The sequence below is a fragment of the Lynx canadensis genome, chromosome A3 (genome assembly GCF_007474595.2).
Source record: "Lynx canadensis isolate LIC74 chromosome A3, mLynCan4.pri.v2, whole genome shotgun sequence".
NCBI classification, from domain to species: domain Eukaryota; kingdom Metazoa; phylum Chordata; class Mammalia; order Carnivora; family Felidae; genus Lynx; species Lynx canadensis.
In genome coordinates, this window is record NC_044305.1 from 67,769,433 (window position 1) to 67,792,012 (window position 22,580).

Here is a 22,580-nt window from a genome sequence, read left to right on the forward strand (position 1 = left end):
ACTGAAGCAGACCTGGAAAGCGTCCTTTCTGTTGTAATTCCATTTCCACCTATTTCTACCAGATCAGTTTTTAAGAAACAGTTAGGCCTGACAAGAAAAGCAGTTGTTAGTGGCCTTACTTTGGAGGTGATAGGGCCATTACCATTCACCAGAACAATATTTAGGACACACGTACTGAATTATTTAAAACTAATAATGCACATGAAAACCATTAAGGTAAAAAATGGGATGAAAAACTCCACTGTGATAACGTTTATTTCCTCTGGCTTGCCCAACTGTTCCCTTCACTCAAGGACACATGAAGAATCTCAGAGATGATAATCCTGAGTACTGGACTGCTCTATTGCTTTCATCCCCAGCCCACTCCCTCTCTGTTCCCTCTCACCTCCAGAACCGTGGTGAGATTGACTTTGGGCATGATAGAGTGAGGAGCTATGCTGACCTGCTCTGTAGTGAAACTGGTGAAAATTATAAAAACAAGAAAATTATACAAAACAAAGGGAAACGACAACAACAAAAACTATTCAAAGCCTTTAGAAATGGTTCTAAGGGCAAAGGCAAAGAAGGAAACATCTACTTAAGAAACATCTATTAAAATCCAGTAAAAGGAGGCAAGAGTCTATAGCATGTAAACCAAAACCACTACTTCTCTCTCCTCTCCTCATTTCTTCCATCTCAGAAAGGTGGAGACTCCACTCTAGATTGTTGCAGTCAAGAACACCAGGTTCTTTCTCCTTTTGACTTCCAGCTAGAGGGCCTTCATTCCTAGAGGAGCAGGACTTCAGCATTTCTTATTCTGCCTCCAGGTGCCTGTTGCTGAGGCTACATATGACAAATGCAGTTAGGAAGTGGGCTTTTTTTCTTCTTGCCAAGCCACACTTGTGTATTGGAGGCTCTGTCTTGGGTGTAGGCTGCTGAGAATACTGGGGCCCCAATAGCTCTTGCCTGGACTCATGAGGTGGTGGTTCCATGGTAGAAGAATCAAGATGAGAGGATCTTAGGCTGCCACCCTACCTTCCACCAAGTGCTTAGCTCCTAGAATGAGGATCTCAGAGAGAAACTTGCCTATGAATTCACTCCTGGCTCCAGAGCCTTGACTGAGATTTTGCCTAGGAGGGTAAAAGGGAAGCAGACTGCAAAACAGATACCTGGTATTCTCTTCCCCAAAGAACAGACTTAATTTGCAACAGAGCATGGAGAGATTTAAGCCAAAGAGCATTCTCAAATACAGTAGAGGTGTGGTAAAAGGCAATTGGGAGATTCATGAAACTAATAAGTATCTAATGTAGGCTGGCTAGTATGCAGGAGAGAACTAGGGAAATAAGACAGCTGGAAAAAGCCCTCACGGGGTCAGAACAAATATCAAATACTGACCTCGGAAATGATTTCTTTGTAGGATCCACAATTTGATTAGTCTGTAAAGAAACTTAGGTCTCCAGGGGATTGTTGAAAAATCATAACATTGTCTGCCTACAAGTAGTACAGGCAGGTGTGGTCAGGGAAAGGTGAGAGATCCCTCTCAGTACCAGTATCCTCCCAGGGTGATTGTGGGCGTATGTTAAACTGTGCCTCCCTGAAGAGAACATTGGAGTCTTTGACTAAAATAATCCAGGCAGTTACTAAATAAATAAACAAATAGCAGGCCATGGAGGGAAATCAACACCTAGAATGCTACACAATATCTCTTCTACAATATCAACTTTCCAGTCCCAAATTAGGAGCCATACAAAGAAACATGAAAGTATGACTCATATACTGGAAAATTAAGCAAGCAACATAAATTGACCATGAGAATAACCAGATGCCAAATTTAACAGAAAAGAATTTCGAAGTCATTTATAATGACTATTATAAATATGTTCAAAAAAGTAAAAGCATGATTAAAGAAATAAAGTATATGACAATATTACATCAAAATGAGAATATTAATAAAGAGGAATTATTTACAAATATATTAATTTTAGGGGCATGTGGGGCTCAGTCAGTTAAGTGTCTGACTGTGGCTCAGGTCACGATCTCAGGGTCCATGAGTTTGAGCCCCACATAGGGTTCCTTCTTCAGATCCTCTGTCTCCCTCTCTCTCTGCCCCCTCCCCCTGCTTATTCTCCCTCTCTCTCAAAAATAAATAAACATTAAAATATATATTTATATATGAATTTTAGAGTTCAACAGTACAGTTGATTTTTTTTAAATTGGAGGGGTCTCCATAGTAGATTTAAATCTGCTAAAGAATTAGTAAAATTGAAAATGGATCGGTACAGATTATGCAAGCCAAAGAATAGAGAGAAGAATGAAGAAAAATGAAGAGAACCTTAGAGAAATAGGAGCCAAAAGAAGGGGCACCAGTATGTGTGCAATGGGAGTACCAGAAGAGAAGAGAGAGAAAGGAAAAAAAAATAAAGACATAATGGGTGAGAACTTCCCAAATGTATTGAAAAACAATATCCTACACAGCTAGTAAGCTCAATAAACTCCAGTAGGATATACACAAAGAGACCCATAAAAGATACATTACAGTAAAAATGCTTAAAGGAGAAAAATCTTGAAAATAGCAAAAGAAAAATGACATTACTTACAAGAGAACCTCAATAAAATTAGCATCTCACTTCTCATCAGAAACAGTGGAGGTATGGGATGGTGGGATAACAAATTTAAAGTGCTCAGAGGAAGAAAACCTGTTAACCAAGAATAGTATAACTAGAAAACTATCTTGTAATAATAAAAGTAAAATCAAGATTTTCCAAGATAAATAAAAACAGAGAATTTGTTGATTGCAGGCCTACCTCACAAGAAATAATAAAATTTATTCAGGCTGAAGCAAGTGGCCCCAGATGGCAATTCAAATCCACATAGACAAATAAAGCATTAATAAAGGTAATTATATAATTATAAAAAATTCCATAACGCACTTTTTTTTTCTTTTTTGCTTTTAACTGACAAGGAATAGAGCTGTAGGTGTAACATTGTCTTTCTCACTCTTGCTCTCACTCTGGAATTAATCTAGCATAAACCCAAAGCTGATTCTGATAAGAAATAAAGTAAACCTTACAGCAATTGTTAAAGCAGTTGCTCAAAACATAGTGAAAGAAATCATTAAAAAAATTAGAAAAGCTACGTTAGAAAAATCTACTTAATGTGCAAGACAGTTGTTAAAGATGAATAGAAGAACAAAAGAGACATGAGACATAGAAAACAAAAAATCAAATGGCAGATGTAAATCCAACTACATCAGTAATAATATTAAATGTGAATGAATTAAACAATCCAATTTTAAGACAGATTGTCAAATTGGATTAAAAAAACCTGACCTAACGATACTTTCTAAAGGATACACAGTACATTCAAGAAAAAAAAATAGATTGAAAATAAAAAGATTTAAAAAGATATGCAAAAAGCAGCCACAGGAAAGCTGGAGTGGCTCTACTAATATCAGATAAGAGACTCTAAAACAAGCAAACAAAAAATGTTAGTAGAGATAAAGATGGATATTTTATGAAGATAAGAGTGTCAATCATCAGGAAGATGTAACAATTATAAATATATATGTACTGAATAACACACCAAAATATCTGAAGTGAAAACTGAGAAATTAAGAGAGAAATAGAAGATTCAATAGTAATAGTTGAAAACTTCAATACTCTAATTTAAATAATGGTTAGAAAAACTAGATGGATCAACACGTACTTAGGACACTTAAACAGCATTATTAACCAATTCCATCTAACAGGCATGTATAGAACACTCAACAACAACAGGTACAGATTCTTCTCCAGTGCACATAGAACATTCTCCAGAATAGATCATACACAAGGCCATAAAAAAACTTCAACAAATTTGATAGGTTAGAAATAAAATAAGTTATCCAACTACAATGGAATGAAATTTGAAATCAATGGCAGGAAAAAAACTGGGAACTCACAAATATACCAAAATTAAACGATGTAGTACTAAAAAGCAATATATCATAAATAAAAACAGAACAAAAAAGTGAGAGATGAAGGAAAATCAAGACATAGCATACTGAAACTTGTGGGATACAGCTAAGACAATGCTTATGTGGAAATTTATAGCTGTGAATGCCTGTATTAAAAAAGATGTTAAATCAATAATCTTCCATCTTAAAACACTGGAAAAAGAAGAGCAACCTAAACCTAAAGTGAACAGAGCAAGAAAACAATAAGGAGTACAGCAGAAATTAATGGAATAGAGAATAGAAAACAAAACAAAACAAAACCTAAAGCTGATTCTTTGAAAAGATTTTTTTTAATGGGCAAATTTTAGTTAGAATGACCAAGAAGAAAAGAGACTCAAATTATTATAATAAGAAGTGAAGGAAGGGACATTATCACTGACTTTATAAAAACAATAAGGAATGCTGTGATAAGTGTGCATCAACCAATTGGATAATTTAGAATGATTGGGCTCAGCATCCTCCTACACCGCCATAAAATTTGTTAGAAAGCTGCAACTATGCAAAGTGACTCAACAGGAAATATAAAATCCAAACAGAACTATATCAAATAAAGAGATTGAGTTAGTAATTAAAAAAAATTACCCCCCCAAAATATTCCACACCCAGATGGCTTCACCACTGAGTTCTACCAAACACTCATGGAAAGAGTAATACCAATTATTGACAAAATCTATTAAAAAATTTGGAGAGAACAGTTCCCAACTCACTCTGAGTCACGTATTACCTTCATATCAACACCAGATGGACATCACAAGAAAAGAGAACTACGGACCAATGTCTTTTATGAATATGAATGCAATAATCCTCAACAACATAGTAACAAACCAAACCCATGTAAAAAGAATTATATACCATGATTCAATAGGGTTTATCTCAAGGATACACAGTTGATTTAACATCCCCAAATTGATTAAACTACATCATATCGATAGGATAAGAAAAAAATATAAGAAAAAATATATAATACTTCAACTGATACATAAAAAGCCTTTGATAAAATCCAACATCCTTTTTTTGATTAAAAAAGTACTCAACAAACTAGGAATAGAAGGGAACCTCCTCAACATGATAGAGGGCATTTATGAAACTACAGTTAACATCATACTTAATGGTAAAAAGTAGATGCAGTTCCCTTAGATCAGGAGCAAGACAAGGATGTATACTCTTGCTACCTCTACTTAACATTGTACTGAAGATTCTAGGTGGGGCAAGTGGGCAATAAAAAAGTAAGAAAGACATACAGATGAAAGGAAGGAGTAAAAAATATTTCCATTTACAGATGCATGCTTTTGTATATAGAGAATTCTACTGAATTAACTAGTCTTTTAGAAATAACTAAAGAGTTCAGTAAGGTTACAGGTTACAAGATCAATACACAAATACCAGTTGTATTTTTATATACTCATAATGAATAAACTGAAAATAAAATTAAAACACTGATTCATTGAAGTATCAAAAGGAATAAAAACCAGTAAATTTAATAAAAGAAGTAAAAAATGTATAACTTGAAAATTATAAAACATCATTGAAAGAAATTATAGAAGATCAAAATAAATGGAAAATCATGTTTATGAATTGGAAGACTTCACAGTGTTAAGATGGCAACACTCCTCAAACTGAGCTACAGATTCAGTGCAATCCCTTATCAGAATCTCAGCTGCGATTGCTTTGTAGAAATTGACATGTTGATTCTAAAAATGATATGGAAATGCAAATCAAACAATCCTGATAGAGAACAAAGTTGGGGGTGCCTGGGTGGCTCAGTTGGTTGGGTGTCCAACTTCAGCTCAGGTCATGATCTCACCGTCCTTAGGTTTGAGCCCCACATCGGGCTCTGTGCTGACAGCTCGGAGCCTGGACCATGCTTCAGATTCTGTGTCTCCCTCTCTCTCTGCCCCTCCCCCACTCAAGCTCTGTCTCTCTCAAAAATAAATAAATATTAAAAAAATTAAAAAAAAAGAACAAAGTTGGAGGACTCATACTCCCTGATATCAAAACTTACTAGAAAGCAATACTAAGCAAGACAGTATGGTACTTACACAAAGATATACATATTGATCAGTAGAACAGAATTGAGAGTCTGGAAATAAATCTGTATATCTCTATGGTCAGCTAATTGTCAACAAAGTTGCCAAGATTATTCAATAGAGAGAGAGTAATGTTTTCAACAAATTGTGCTGAGACAACAGGATATCTAGTTGCAAAAGAATGAAGTTGGACACTCACCTAATATCATATACAAAAATTAATTCCAAATGGATCAAAGGCCTGAACATAAGAGCTAGTACTGTAAAACTCTCAGAAGGAAACATATGAATCAATCTTTATGACATTGAATTTGGTAAGTTATTTTTGGATATGAAACCATAAAAGCACAAATAACAAAATTAAAAAAAATATACTGGATTTTATAAAAATTGAAAAAACATTTGTACTTTAAAGGATGCCATCAATGAAGTGAAAGGACAATTCATGGAATGGTGCAAATTATACATCTGATTGGGGGCTTGGTTCTGGAATGTACAGGAACATACTAGCAACTCAATAATAAGACAACCCAGTTCAAAATGAGCAAAGAATCTAAATAAATATTCAATAAAGAAATGAAAATGACCAACAAGCATATAAAAAGATGTTCAGTGTCACTGCTCATAACAGAAATACAAATCAAAACCACAATGAGATACCACTTCATACTCATTAGGATGGCTAGAATCAAGAAGGTAGATAACAGCAAGGGTTGGTAAGGATGTAGAGAAATAGGCACCTCACACACTGTTCAAGGGAATATGAAATGGCTCAACCACCTTGGAAACCAGTTTAGTGGTTCCCCAAAGTATTAAACATCAAGTTACCATAGGACTCAACTACTCCACTTGAAGGTGCACACCAAGAACAATGAAAACACATGTCCACACAAAAACTTGTACCCAAATGTTTAAAGTAGTGTTATTTAAAATAGGCAAAAAGTGAGTAAAATGTCCCTCAACAAGTGATTGAACAAATGTGGTATGTCTCTGCAAAGGAATTCTTTCAACCCTAAGAAGAATGGAGTATGATACCTGTCAGAATTTGAATGAACCATGAAAATATTAAGCTAAGAGGCTAGTCACAAAGACCTCATATAATTCCATTCGTATTAAAGTCCATAATAGAGAAATTTAGAGACAGTAAGTAGATTAGTACTGCTGAGGTCTGGGTGTAAGAAGGTAGGTAGGGTAGTAATAGCTGAAGGAAAAGGGATTTTCTTTGAGGTGATAAAAAATGTTTGGAAATTGACTATGGTGATGGTTGCAAATATCTGCAAATACACTAAAAACCACTGAAATGTATACTTTGAATGACTTGTGAACTTTGTGTGTTATCTTAATAAAGGTGTTTTTCAAAAGCAGGTAAAAGGAAAAGGCAGTAGAGTTCTAACAAATATCTGGAAGGTGTTCCCTTGGGTGAGAGGAGAGGTAGAGGTGGCAGTGGAGGTTTTCTGTTCTTTATGGGAGGAGAGAGGTATGCTTCATCAGCAAGCCAGACATAGAAACTTGTCAATTGTGGGTTTAAAGTTTTGGCTTTGGAAATAGAGGCTAGAAAATAACTTTAATTACCCACATGACTTTAGGCAAGTCATTTCATCTTGCTGGGCCTCAGTTTTAATTCTTAAAACAAAGGGACGGAAAAAGTGTATGCTTTCTGAAGTTCATGTAGCATAAAAATTCTCTGATTGGAAGAGCAAAGCAGGTTTTCACAGGTGAAGACTTGGCACACATAGAATTTTGAAAAGAGGGGAAATAGTTTTTGGTGTCTACCACATATATTGGGTTGTATATACTACTTCTCTCAACTCTCCAGTTCCTCTGGGTATATACGGAGGCCCATTTGCCAAAGCATAATCTCGGTTAGCTATATCTCACTAAATCAGAGTTTCCAAAAGTGTATTCTGTGGAACACTTATGGATTATATAGAATTGGAATGCTTCTGAGAGCCTTTAATATGTTGTGTACTTTGTGAATCTTTAGAATGGGGGTATAGCATGCAGTTTTCCCAAACCTATTTGGTCATGGAAGACTTTTCAAAACTTACTTTCTCCTGGGGTGCCTGGGTGCTCAGTCAGTTAAGCGTCCAACTTTGGCTCAAGTCGTAATCTCATGGTTCGTGGGTTTGAGCCCAGTGTCGGGCTCTGTGCTGACAGCTCAGAGCCTGGAGCCTCCTTTGGATTCTGTGTCTCCCTCTCTCTCTGCTCCTCCCCCACTTGTGCTCTGTCTCTCAAATAAACATTTAAAAAGGTAAATAAAATTTACTTTTTCTTGAGCATCTTATAAAAGTAGAGTTATGAGGAATCTGTTTTGAAAAATGCTAGAGCAAAGGGCCAGTTTTCAAAAACTTAAAGATATTTCTCTTCCAAAAGGATTTTAGATTCCTTTGCAGAGTCTTGGAAATTAAGGCAATCTTGAAGGCAGCAAGGATTTATTTATTAATGATGGCATTGTGACAAGTAGCAGGGGAGATGTTTTGGGTAAACTGAGCCAGCTTGCTGTTTTTCAAATCATGTTATATATGATGTGGACTAGTTAGAGCAACTTGGCCCAGACTTGAAACCACATCCAAGATGAGACAACAGAGGTACAGTTCCTCAAATCTAGGAGAAATTGTAGAAAAGAAGCTGTGAGGTCATATGAGATCAATAAGGATTTTTTAAAAATCATACTCTTTTGGGGCGCCTGGGTGGCGCAGTCGGTTAAGCGTCCGACTTCAGCCAGGTCACGATCTCGCGGTCCGTGAGTTCGAGCCCCGCGTCGGGCTCTGGGCTGATGGCTCAGAGCCTGGAGCCTGTTTCGGATTCTGTGTCTCCCTCTCTCTCTGCCCCTCCCCCGTTCATGCTCTGTCTCTCTCTGTCCCAAAAATAAATAAACGTTGAAAAAAAAATTAAAAAAAAAATCATACTCTTTAAAGAGCATGCTGTGTGAAGCCTGGATTGTCACTTTGAGTGGAACCAGGGGATGGAAGTGGTGGGGACTATTGCAATATCCCAGGTGAGAGACAATGGTGGTTTGAGCTAGAGTGATAGTAGGGAAGATAAGGAGGAGAGTAGACATTTGTGCCTGGGTGAGAGACAATCATGGTTTGAGCTAGAATGATAGTAAGGAAGATAAGGAGAAGTGGAGACCTTTGTGCTATTTTTTAGGGGTCAAATCTCTGGCACTTGGTGATGGATTGGACTTAGGGTTGGGGGGCTGGTGCTATGTGCATTTATGTAGATGATGAAGCTTGGGAGAGGAGATTCTGAGAGATTTAGGGAGAGATTTACTATTTTCTACTTGTTCCTTTTGTTTTGTTTTGAAATGCCAGTAAGAAATCCAAGTGGAGAGACCAAGGTTTCAGCTGGATATTACCTGCCTGGTGCTTAAAGAAGAGGTCAGGCACAGCATATATATTTTGAATATAGGTGAGGTGGTATTTAAAGCCATGGGCTGGAAAAGAGCCCTACAGAGAATACAGGTGCATGAGACAAGAGTATCCAGGTGGAACCTGGGAAACTAACATTGAAAGACCATGAAGCAGTAAAGAACTCAACACAGACCAAGGTCTGTCCTGAGATGTAGGAGGAAGTCTAGTGTGGTAGAAAAGTGATTCAAGCAAGAAGATGGCTAACTGTGTGGTGTTCCTGAGAGGCATGTAAGATGTGGATAGGGGAGTGACCATTGAATCTGGCATCTGAATTGTGTGGCATTCCTCTTATATTGGAATTTTTATTTTTTATTTGAAAAGTACTATAACCACAGTATAAAACATAATGAAAATATAAGTTTATTGGTACCTGTGACAAGAACATTTTCAGTGGTTCCTGTGGGAAGAGAGCCAGAATGAGTGGGTTGAATAATGAGTGGGTTGAATAATAATTGATGAGAAGAGATGGTGTAGTAAACATGTAACTATTTATTTCCTCTTAAAGCTCCACTGAGAAGACAGCATTGTTTTTTTGTTTTTTTTTTTTTTTTTAAAGGCATAAAGCCACAAAGCCTCCTAGGAGCTGGTTAGAAATGAAGACTTTCAGGCCCCACTCCAGACTTATTGAACTAGAATCTGAATTTTCCCAATATATTCTGATTTTCCTACACATTAGTTTAAGAAGTACTGACTTGGCAGTACTTACACTGCACAATCCCTAAAACACTCAGGAATTGGAGGCATTGATGTTCCTGAAAATGGGCATGAAGAACAAACAGGGTCAGGTGGCTAACGTACAAGGATTGGTAGAAAGATGAAGAGGCAGGCATGCTTCCCCCTTGGAGCATTCAAGCAAGTGCTTCTCCCCACTTGAGCAAAACAGCAAAGGTTTATTCTTTAAAGAGAGTAGAGTAGATAGTTTCTGGACTGGAGAATGCCAAGGAGTACTTAGGATGCTAAATGCTAAGACCCTAGCCCTTTTCCTCAGCTACCAGAATGCTGACATGGGGCTTCACCATCTGGGTAGGAGCTTGGGAAAATCTTATCCAGGGAATTTGACCAACTCAAGAGGCAAGATTTAGATACTGGCTCAGAGATTTCCTAACTCTAATGCCCAGGGGTTTGTCTCCCTCCCTCCCTCCCTCCCTCCCTCCCTCCTTCCCTCTCGTTCTTTCCTTCTTTCCTTCCAACTTCTGTTGCTGTTTTGCTCTCCCTCTGGCATCTTAGTGGAGAGCTCTGCTTCCAGAGCTACTTTGTAATTTTCTCCAGAGCTAGTTTGTAATTTTCTCCAGAGCTACTTTATAATTTTCCTATCTGGCTATCATAACTGTTTGTTCTTTTTTCTCTTGTCTCTAGTATTTGTTTGGGGGAATAAGATGCCATTCCAAGACTGTATGTTCTTATTGAAGGAGCCCGACAGATTTTTACAATCAGGGTCCTGATAAGCAATTCTGCTACTGTATGTAGAAATTCAGATGACCTCTTTTCTGTTCACCATATTCTCATATTTGCTTTCACTGCCTTTTCAGCTTGTTTTTTAAATTAAAAGAGTGTTTCTTGTTGCATTTTCCACTGCCTTTCTCCCACCCCCAATATATTTACTTACAGAAATTCTACACAGCTTGTTGTGTACAAAACAAACCCCAATTAAATGAAGGTTTCTTCCCTTCCTGCCCTGATCAGAGGTTAGCTTTGGTGGGGGTATAGCAGTGGCAAGGGTTTGGGCGGACTCTTGATACTTGCTCAGACATTATTTGGTGATGGAGTGATCACTCTTTTTTGTTCAATTTGTTTTTCTATTCTAAAGCTAACAAAACCATGCAGAAACAGTTTGAAATTTACACAAAAAGAAAACTGATTATACATTCAAGAGCATTTAAGGACTCCCTATTAGTGTCCTCCTTTTGCCAAAGTTGAAAATTTTAAGTTGTGTCATTTCAGAAGAGACATCTGTGTTTTGTTGAGACTAACTCTGTGTGATTACCAAATTTCAGAGATGACACTCAGCTTCTCTAGGGGAAAGCTGGCATACACAGTGCATTAATACATATGTTCCTTTAACGTATTATCTCCTGGTATCCATATAATAGTATTCATGAACACAGCAGCTTTGGGGAAAATTATAAAGTTGGCAAAGAAAACAGTGCAGATGAAGCTTAACCTTTTGGTGCTGTTTTCCGCCTTCTGTATCATTCTCTTTTATCTCAACTCAAAGAACCCAGTCCCTTGTATTTGCACAATTTAAAAACTTCTAGTCAAATTTAAATATTTGGACATTTTTCTGTTAAACCTTACCATAAGTATGCAGGTGTTCATTTGTCATTCTCTTTTATTTGAGGTCCATATTCTCCTTTTAAAATAAAGCAAGGATTTTTCTGACCTTTTAAAGACTATACTATTCTGGAAGTGGCCTTGCATAATTCCTGAAATCAAGCCTAGGTGGTCAAAAGGGCAAGTCTCTATGGGACAGGCAGATGCCCATCTTTTCATCAACTGGCTTCTGACAGCAAACAGGTAGACATCTTCTCATTGGCTTTTACTGGGCGTCCATTTCTTCCAGTTCCCAGAATTTAGAATTTCAGATTGCAACTTGCAGTTAATTTTCAAAAGAGCGGATTTAACAATGAGTATGCTGGATTCTCAGGGGGGATTTTGATCTCTGTGAACAGGGTGAGGAAAAACATCATTGTCATTATTTCTTTGATGTTCTTCTCTTTGAGCAACTCCACAAGTACAGGCAAATTGTGCCTCTCCTGTTGGTTCCGTTTTTCTAAGAGCCTAGTACAGTGCCTTGCACAAACATAACCAAATACTTACTGTTGAAAGAAAACTTCATGAAAAATGAGCATCTTTACTTTGGTCTCAGAACCGAACCATATTGAAATAGGCAAATATACTTCAGGTTGGAGAAGGTAATAGTATTTGGGTAGGGGAATAGAAGACCTATCTGGAAATAGAAAGTAGTGCATGAAGCAAAGAGTTGAAAGGGTGGAAGATGAGAAAGAGGACAGGAGAGCTAATCTGAGGCCAAAATATGGAAGACCTTAATGTCAAACATAGGACTTGGGACTTTTTTCCTGAATCTGACTATTGGAACCCACAGGGGAATTAAACCAGAGCAAGGGCTCAGAGCAGGAAGCTGGGAAGGTAGAAGGCTGAAGGCACTGATATCAATTCAGAAGCGGTTACTGTGAGATGATGAAGAATGCACATGTAGAGGCAACCCTGTCTTCTAGGCATGTGATCCATTGTCTGAACCAAAATTTAGTAGACTTTATTAGAAGGGACAGAATATTTTAAGTTGGGGCCACTTTTGAAAAATCTAGTGCTCCAGGCTATGGCCCTTCCATATGAGGGACCTTTCTTTTTCATGCCCTTCTTATTCCAGGAGGATTGTGGATGAAATGTTCCATGACCTCCCATCAGCCCTCATTTATTTAGTTGTAGCCATTGATGGAAGTGGGATCTCCCACAAATCTGTTTAAAACCCCTTGCCAAGCTGAAAGTAATGAGACAGAGGTGTCTGTGTGGAGGTTTTCTGTGCTTCATGTCAAAACAACAGAACAGTCTACTGAGCCTAACAGAACCCAACCCCCCAGAATCCCACAACCGAAATTGCATGAGTTGAGGAATCACACACCTGCTGGATTCTGAGACTGAAAAAAAGCTTTTTTGCTTTGGGAAGTTTGGTGCCTGAAGATGTTTGTAAAATCAAAGCATTTTAGAATTGAATGAGGGGTTGCCTGGGTAGCTCAGTCAGTTAAGCATCCAACTCTTGGTTTCAGCTCTAGTCATGATCTCACGGTTTGTGTGTTTGAGCCCCACTTTGGGCTCTGCACTGCCAGTGTGGGACCTGCTTGGGGTTCTCCCCCTCCCCCCCTCTCCCTGCCCTCCTCTTGTACCCCTCTCCCTCTCTTTCCCTTCCCCCCCTCCCTCTCTGCCTCCCCTGCTAGCTCGCTCCCTCCCTGTCTCTCAAAATAAACTTAAAAAAAAAAGAATTGAATGAAACTTTAGCATCATTTTATTTCAGGTTTCACCAATCTACTGATGAGTTTTCTCTCTGATATCCTCAATTAATTAATCTCTCTGTTTCACTGAAACTTAGCTGAGCTTTTTGGGTTTCTACTTTTTAAAGGTTTTCATCAAGCTTGCCAATTGGGAGATGTAAAAATTGGCTCATGCTGTTTATTTTCCATTATTTCTGACACTGGATTCTGTGATGGCTCTGTGTTAGCTGTTGCTGAAATGGTCTGGGAGAAGGGATGAAAGAGAGGACTCAAGCCACTCCTAAGACTAAAAATACCTGAGTTCAAGGCTATGGCAAAGCTTTGGTTACTTTATACTGTGGTTTTTTTTTTTTTTTTTTTTTGTCCGTCACTTGAAGATTTTCAGATCCGCTAGCATATTCCATATGAGAGAACGAGGTAATGGCATGTTCAGGTCAGAGACACACAACATGCTCTGAGATACTTCACAGGGAGGTCAGATTAAGAACAAACATCCAGATCTCATTATAATCAGATCCTAAGCAATTAAAAATAATTACTCTCTTTTCTAGCTGACCTTGTGGGATATATAAGCTACAGTCTAGTCTAAATAAAGCTGAATTGGAGAGTCTAAATCTAACAGCTTAAAAAAAGTGTAGTCCAATCAACCATAGTGACTAGATAACCCAATTAGTGTCTTTGGAGAAGGATAATCACAAGTCAAATGAATTTCCCATTTATTGCCAACACGTCTGGCTTCTGAAGCCCAGCTTCTTTGGTAGAGGACTTGGGTGAGGAAGGACAGTGCTCACCTTCAGGGTAAACAAGGGATTTTATCATCACCAAGCAATTGGAATTCTCTCTCAAACCCCTACTCTTCAATTGCTGATAATGACTTTGTAAATTATGGCTCTTAGCCAATTCTGAGGGTAGAATTCATCTTGTATTTTAAAGGATTCTTTACCTGCAATAGAATTTCTACTTTTTCCCTTTCAAGATAAGCATTATATAGCTTTTCCTATAGTCATTTTTCTGATTTCTCCATGGGGAATATAAACCTCCCTTACCCTCAGCCCAATTAAATTCCAAATGTTGGACATATACCTACCATTTCTCACTAAAGTAGGTGCTTGGTTTTGTTCCAAGAGAAAGGATTATGTATGCATTAGCAAGAAAACTGTGCTGTTTGTTTCTTTCAAAGAAATATCTAAACAAGACAGTAAGAGTCTCCGGATATGGACACTTGGGGCAATTTGCACAGTGGGGTGTTTGATTTTGATATCCAGACAGAACTACAGTAATCAAAGCACATCTGGGGAACACAGAAAACCTCATGTTCAGGTTTTGGAATCTGACCTTAATTGGAAAAAATTATATTTCTTTGAACATTACTGCATGGCTTGATGTGATTTTGTTTAGGTAATTTCATTTATCTTTTTAATATTCTCATTAGGTATAGAGAGGCAGGTAGTATTATTTACGTCAGGAGAACTGAGTGACGTGCCTAGAATACAGGATGTTCAACCTTTGGAAGATTTTGCTTCTGATCTTTGTATCCTTCTGAATAAATTAATTCTAGAATGACATATAGGCATTTTCTTAAAACAAACACATAAAGAAAGCAAGGAAAATAAGAAAACTATCAAATCCTATAGTACTGCACCACAGGGAGAACAATAATCATCTTTTATAAGAATCTTTTCCTTAGTATTGAAGAGCGGAGTGAATAAACAGATGTAATTCCCCCTGATTTATTATATCATTTGTTCTACATGTAATTGAAGGCCCAGAACATACATTGCATTGAACCAGGCACAACAAAGAATACAAAAGAAATTTTCACTGCAGTTGAGGAAATACAACACACATGAACAAATAAGAGCAAAGTTAGATTAAGTGTGAATCGAACAGTACTAGCATCCAGACTAAATAAAGATGAACTGGTCAGGGAAGACTTCATCAAGAAGGCAACCTTTGAGCAAGATTATGATATGTAGGTCAGACTTCAAGAGGCAAGAAAGAAGAAACTGAGGATAGTATAAATAGGCATAAGGTGAAGACACAGGGAGGCAAAAGTACACACACTTAATTAAAGAGCCAGTCTTCATCAGCCTTGCAGAGTAGCTGCCTCCTGTTGGACAGTAGTGAGAGGCAGTCAGAAAAACAAGCCATTGAGTAATTTTGAGCTGGGGATTCATAACATGGTGGCAATGGTATTTTATGCAGAAAAATTCAATGGCGGTGTGTAGGCTAATTTGGAGAAGAGGGAGAGGTTGGTTGAAAGGAGATAAAGTAGAACATAATTATACAATCCAGGCTTTGAATGTTCAGGGCCCAAACAGACGATGGCAATAAAGAAAGAATTACTGGTAGTAGCAACATGAAGGGAGTTTGTAAAACTGATTGAATGTGGGCAACCAAGAAAGTGAACCATCAATACTCAACAAATCCAGAAGTCAGGGGTGGTTTTAGTAGTTTTGTAATCCAGTGTTTTATCTTTCCTTTCTTCACTTCAGTGTAAGTAACATCTAGTTTCCACATGGCTATAGTCTTCAAAACCATCTTCTTCGTGAGAACACAGTACATTCCTAAACGGTAGCTTCTCAGACACAAAGTACTAAAAACCCATCCAAAGATTTATCTCCAGCTGATGCTGAATACTGAATTAGGAGTCAGGAGGTCCAAGTTACAGTTAATACTTGACAAGGGGTTCATTCTAGTGGCTGGGGTTGGATAGAACAGCCTTTGGATTAGCCTTTCCTAAAATGTGTTCCGCAGAATATGAATTCCAGAATATGCTTTTCAGAGGGAAAAAAGTACAATTAAACTTGTTCGCAAACATCAAAAGCTGTATTTCTTTCTTAGAGATCACAGAGCCTTATTGGCATAGGAAAAGTCTTCCCTTTTGGCACACGGTACTTAGAACTAAGAAAGTCTAAAGGAGCTCCTAGCTAAACAATAATCTATGATGATGGAGTAAGGAGAGTGATCTAAACCAAAGCAGTGAAACAAGAAGTATAAGGCAAAGGAAGAAAACAAAGCAAAAAAAAAAATAATAATTAGATAATTAAAAGTAAGGGATGGCCAATTGAGACTGCAATGAGATACAGGAAGTTAATGTGAAGAGAGGGGTCAAAAAAGGCAGCCTATAATAAAATCTCAATACAGATCTCTCTACGTTGACAGTGACCACCAGTGGGCCCTTTTCTCCTCTTAGTATTGTGGTCATCTGACCCTGCTGAAGAGAAAGATAGCTGTATCTGCACTGTCACTTAGTCAAAATTTCAGATTTTGAATGGGTGTTCACATTCTCCTTGGAAATTGTAACTCCAGGAAGAAAAAAGCAAGATCAAAGTGTCCTTGCTATATTCATTGACTGCCTCCAACTGAAACTGAGTTTCTAGGGTAAGTCAGAAATCAAAATTCCTTTGACTGTGGTCAGAACGAAACCTCCCTGAGCTCTTGCCAAATATTGAAAGCCTAAAAGAACACATTTTCTTACTTAGAAAATAAGTGCACAGAGAGTAAATCCTCCAGCCACTGGGAGGAGGAGGAGATTATTCTTTTTTTTTCATATGAAATTTATTGTCAAATTGGTTTCCATACAACACCCAGTGTTCATCCCAGATTGTTCTTAAGTAAGTAGGAGTCTTACAGAGTTGTAAAGATCTTTCTATCAATTGTGAAAATCATTCTCATACCTATTGATTAATTTGGTCGTCATGAATGCCCTCTGGTGTTTTTTTTTCCCTAGTGTTTTACAGATGACAACAGCAACAGCCATCACCACCACCACCTGAGAGGCATTACGCTAGGTGTTTTATATTCATTATCTCATATAGTCCTCAGCAACTCTTTGAAAAAGGCCCACATTGCAGTTTCCATGACATGGCCAAGAGGCCATGTGATTGAGCAAAAAAACAGTGTCACAGCCTGTGTTTGAACTCCAGTCTCTAGGATTCTAAAGGCTATACTATACCATTTCTGACTTGTCAAAACAGCAAAAGACCCTCCTATGAATATTACCTGGGGTGCCTGTCTGGATCAATTGGTTAAGCATCATAATCTCATGGTTGTGGGATTGAGCCCCGAGTCGGGCCCCGTAGCATGGAGCCTGCTTGGGATTCTTTCTGTCTCTTTCTCTCTGCCCCTCCCTGGCTCATACTCTCTCTCTCTCTCAAAATAAATAAATAAATGTTAAAAAAAAAAAAAAAGAATGTTATCTTAGAATTCCCTCCATTCCTGACCCAGCTTACCTAGTTTAGTACTTTCCTCATGGCACCATGTTGTTTCAAACTGCCTCAACTCTACTTAAGCCAGTGAGATTTAGCCACTTTCAGCTATAGTTTAAATCAGAGGTGGGCAATCTATAGCCTGTGGACCATACTTGGCCTATCTGTTTTTCTGTGGCTCGTGAGCAAAGACTATTTTTCATCCTTTACGTGATAAAAAAAAATCAAAAGAAGAATGATACTTTGTGACATGTGACCATTATATGAAATTCAAATTTCAGTGGCAAAAAACAAAGCTTTGTTGGAACACAGCCATGCTTATTCATTTACATTTTGACTGTGTCAGCTTTCCCACAACTGTGACAGAGTTGAGAAGTTGGAGTAGAGAATTATGGCCCATACAGCCTAAAGTATTTATTATTGACTCTTAACAAAAAAACTGCTAACCTCCAGTCAAAATTCTAAAGGACATCTTTTGTTTGTTTGAAGAGGAACAAACCAAATGAGTCAGAGGCTTTTTTTTTTTAATTTTTTTTTCCAACGTTTATTTATTTTTGGGACAGAGAGAGACAGAGCACTAACGGGCGAGGGGCAGAGAGAGAGGGAGACACAGAATGGGAAACAGGCTCCAGGCTCTGAGCCATCAGCCCAGAGCCCGACGCCGGGCTCGAACTCACGGACCGCGAGATCGTGACCTGGCTGAAGTCGGACGCTTAACCGACTGCGCCACCCAGGCGCCCCATAGAGGCTTTTATTTTATACAACAGAGATAAGCTGTGGGAGCACGGGCTCAGGTTTGGATCCCAGCTCTACTATCCAAGAGCCGCAGGACTGAGCCTGTCGAAATTATCAGACTCTAGAGCTCTTTAGTTTGCTTCATCTGAAAAATGGAACAAAAATACTAAACTTGCAGTTCTGTGCAATTTTAATGAAGTATTATGTGTAAAGCTTCAGGAAAATAGTATGGGCCCTTTGGTAAATGGAATCTACCTGCCTGTTGGTGATGCTTTCCTATTCCTTTTGTGTTAACATTGACATGTGCTGATGGTTGGGAATTAGAAATCTCTGGTGATAGCTGGCAGATAGATAGAATGAAAGTGCTGCAAGGTGGATGCATTGCTAGGATAAACTGTACATGGTTAAGATGTAGCACCTGTTCTCCCCTGGGTGAATTTTACAGACAATGAAGCTGTGATGTATTGATGGATTAAACAGTTGCACTCAGTGAAGCCCAGCTATTCCATCCATCTCCACTTGATGTGACCATCATTAAAGTCAATATCCAAATGCAGAAGACTGCAAGGTGAACTAGAAATACTTAGTTGAACAAGCTGTTTCATTTTCCCTCTGCCAATGTTCCAGATAAACCCAATCCAATCCTCTTAAAAAGCACAAATAAATAAAAATAATGGTTCTTTCATTATAACTCAGCACCTGAGTAGTTCATGTGGCATTTTATCTGCTCTTCTGTGATGAACAAACTAACCTCCAAAATATCCCCAAATAATTTTTTTATGTCTAGCAACCAAAGCAACATGTATCTTATTTTTCTGTATATACCTTGCCCGGAAGATTGTAAAGCTAAACTCTAAAATGGCCCAATTCATACCCTACTAATGAGTGTGCAGAGAAAAGAATCTTCTCAAGATTAGATATCTGGGAGAACTCTTTCAAAACTCTCAAGCAACTACACTCACTCCTGGGACGGGGGGAATGCCAATAAAGGGCATTCCCCTTCTTAGTTTTATGCAACTTTGTCCTCTAGTATATACACCTAAGGAAGGCATTGACCAGGGCTACCTTTTGTCAAGAGTTACAAACACTCTTACCTACAGTCTCTTTCTCAGTTGCAAAGTACTCTTGGACAGACAAATTTTAGTCATTTATATCTTAGTATGAATTAATTTAAAAAATCATACGTCTGCTCCTTCCACACTATACACACATACTCCCTGAGGTTTGGGGTTTGGGAATGGATTTTCGTTTCTTTCCTCCCTCCTTCCTTTATTTTCTTTCTTCATGTTTTCTATGCATAATGAAAAAAAATCTGGTAAAGAGATGTAAGAAAGTAGATGGCCTAGTGCAGAAGGGAGTTTGATATGGAGGATTATTACTAAAATGAAACCTTGTTAGGGGTTGTATGCTCTAGTAACTGGTTGGCACTGCTTGGCCCACAGGGAAACATTGGAAGAAATGGAGAGGCAGAAATGGCTATATTTGTGAGGCAACTGTGTCTTTTAGTCTTAATAACAACCCAACCAAACTGGTTGTAGTAAAACCACTTCAGAAGTGAGGAATCTGAGGTTCAGAATGGGTTAAATAATTGTTCAAAGTTGCTTAGGGGCAAGTGACTTCTTTCAGGAGCTCAGGTGCATTGGCCTTCTCCTGTGTTTATAATGACTAGACTGTGCCTAGGCACATTCTTCCCCATAATCAGGAATAACTGTCTCATCTGAGACAGTGTACCCAAAACACAGAGCTGACGAGTTATTTACTCTGCTGCTGCAGCTGCCTCTGGATAGGAACTGAGGACTTAGGATGTCCAGGGAAAAAGTAGCAAGTGGAACCAAACAAGTGTACTACTAACCACTTGTCCCTGAGTGACAATGTGAAAGTCACTACCATGTTTGAGTGTGGCTGTGGTAATTGTGAACTGAAAAGATGACCATACTCTGCAGTAAAATAAGAGTCTTCCTTAGCCTTATGGGACCAAGAGTGAAAGAGGCGTCCAGAATAGCAGCTTCTATTTAAAATACATGGAATAAGGGGTGCCTGGGTGGCTCAGTTGGTTGAGCGTCCAACTTCAGCTCAGGTCATGATCTCATGATTCTTGAGTTCGAGCCCTGCATCGGGCTCTGTGCTGACAGCTCGGAGCCTGGAGCCTGCTTCAGATTCTGTGTCTCTCTCTCTCTGTCCCTCCTTCGCTCGCACTCTGACTCTCTCCCTCTCTCTCTCAAAAATAAACAAACATTAAAAAAATTTTTTTAAAAAATAAAATACATGGAATAAAAATACTGAGTGTATCTATATTCTCTGAGCTGTAACTTCCCAGTTCTTTGGGGAAGTAGTAATTAATTGGACAGAATGAGGTTTGGGGGAAAGAAGAGTAGACTATGAGTCAAAAGGCCCGTTTTCTAGTATTGGCTATGCTTTGGCTCCTTGTAAGAGATTGCACGAATCTTTTGTCTCTCCAGATCCCAGATTCCTCATTTGCAAAATGAAGAGATAAAGTGAACTGGTCTAAGATCTTGTCCAACTCTGAGAGTCTGTTGACTTCCTATTAAATAGTTTATTAAAATTCTCAAGTTGGGAATCACATTTTCCTAGCTGTTTGAAAGACGATGCTATATTTTTCATGCCCACTCTGCCTCCCCTGTTCTTTCTCCCTTTCTTCACACCCCTTCCCTTCTCCTCTAGTTCCCTGTTTCTCCAGGAAGCAGAACCTCTGTTGAGGAATTATTTGCTGGTGGCTCCAAAGTGAGAGTGACTTGTGCCTTCCTGAATTCAGTGTCCTTAGGGAGACATGTTGTGTATTTCACTTAAATCAAAACTGTCTTTCTGCCTCTAATTCCAGGTCTTCAAAGTTTCTAGTTTTTCTTAGTTTTACTTTTCTGGTTACGAAACATAGTTTGGAACCCAAGAGCAAATGTGTTGAAAAGACTCAAACATTTTCCTTCTGCCTTTGAATTGAGCTTTCCATACTTCCTTCCTTGTGTGGCTGAGACAGGCTCTCACTAAGATCCTGGGAGAGCAGAGTTGTTAGGATGGGGGAGTTTGTTTTATTCAAGCCTTTGGTCAGTGCAGAAATAGTTCAGCCCAACCGTTATCAGCCTAAAGTGAAAATAATAATAGCACACAACACGCAAATGCCAGCCCCACCATTGTTCCCGCTGCCTCTGATACTCACAGTTCAACTGCGTTCCTGGGAAGGTCGGAGGGAATCTCCGTCACCTTGCTCTCTTGGCAGAGGAAAACCCTGTGCCAGCAGTGACAGATCCGATGATGACATCCTGAGCCTAAGCTCAGGAATGCCAGCAAGGAGACCAGGAGGAAGGTCATACTTATTCACCCATCCACCTGCTTTCTTCCTGCATCTGCAGAGAAAAATCTCCACAAATTTCAGAAGCTCCACACAGCGCTCTTATGAGAAGATATCTGCCAGGGTCACGTGACTGACCAAAGGATTTTTTTTTTTTTTTGGTCACTTTCAGACAAATAGCAAAATTCCTGTGTGCCTGTAGTGATTTCCGGGGCAAGATAAGCTACTCCCTTATTGTTCTCTATTGGATTTCTTCCACCCTAAGGCAAGGAAGAGAGTAAATAGAACCTTGATGCATGTCTGGAGTAGTTTACATTTATTAAACTGTAGAAGTGTCCCTGCTGATCACCATTCTCTTCTCAAGAGAGTGACATGATTGACTTTCTCCAAAAACAGACACAACATACAATGAGAACCATCAATGACAGTGTCACTCAGTGAGGGGCATGGACCTGTTTCTAGTCTTGGCATCAACCTCTTCCTCCAGCCTACTGGGTATAAAACCTGAATTTGTGGGTCTTAGTCATGAGCCCTCTTTCTTGGTGTAATTAATAACCAAAACTGGTGTTGCTCAGAAGATAGATGGGTGGGTTAGTAAGTTCCTGGGGGGAAGGCACTTATGAGAAGGTTGTCCACAGATATAAGTGATTAATCTGAGTGACCTGACGAATGGGCTGTATTTTCACTGTGGATTTAGTGGACACCAGCAGTCCACTCTCTGTTGTGGATCCTTCTGGCTTCTCTTATTTTCAGGCTTGGAAGATTGTCCTTGCCTTTGGGACATTGGCACAGATGAATTTATTTAATCTATGCTTTTAAGTTAATTCTAAGTGCTCCCTGTAGGTGATAGTCTTTGCACTTTGATTGGCATTCTCAATGGCTGCTTGATGGTCAGGAATCAGGAAACGTT

The 22,580-nt window shown here is 38.7% G+C and overlaps 1 protein-coding gene across 1 annotated transcript in view; it reads right to left on the minus strand.

The window, feature by feature from the left end:
• The window catches only part of LOC115511231 (follicle-stimulating hormone receptor), a 165,918-nt gene extending 144,228 nt beyond the window's left edge, over positions 1-21,690 (minus strand). Inside the window, exon 1 of the mRNA XM_030311787.1 lies at positions 21,539-21,690. Within this exon, the coding sequence (XP_030167647.1) occupies positions 21,539-21,690 (152 nt within the window). The remainder of the gene's footprint in view (positions 1-21,538) is intronic.
• Between the last annotated feature and the right edge of the window lie 890 nt (positions 21,691-22,580).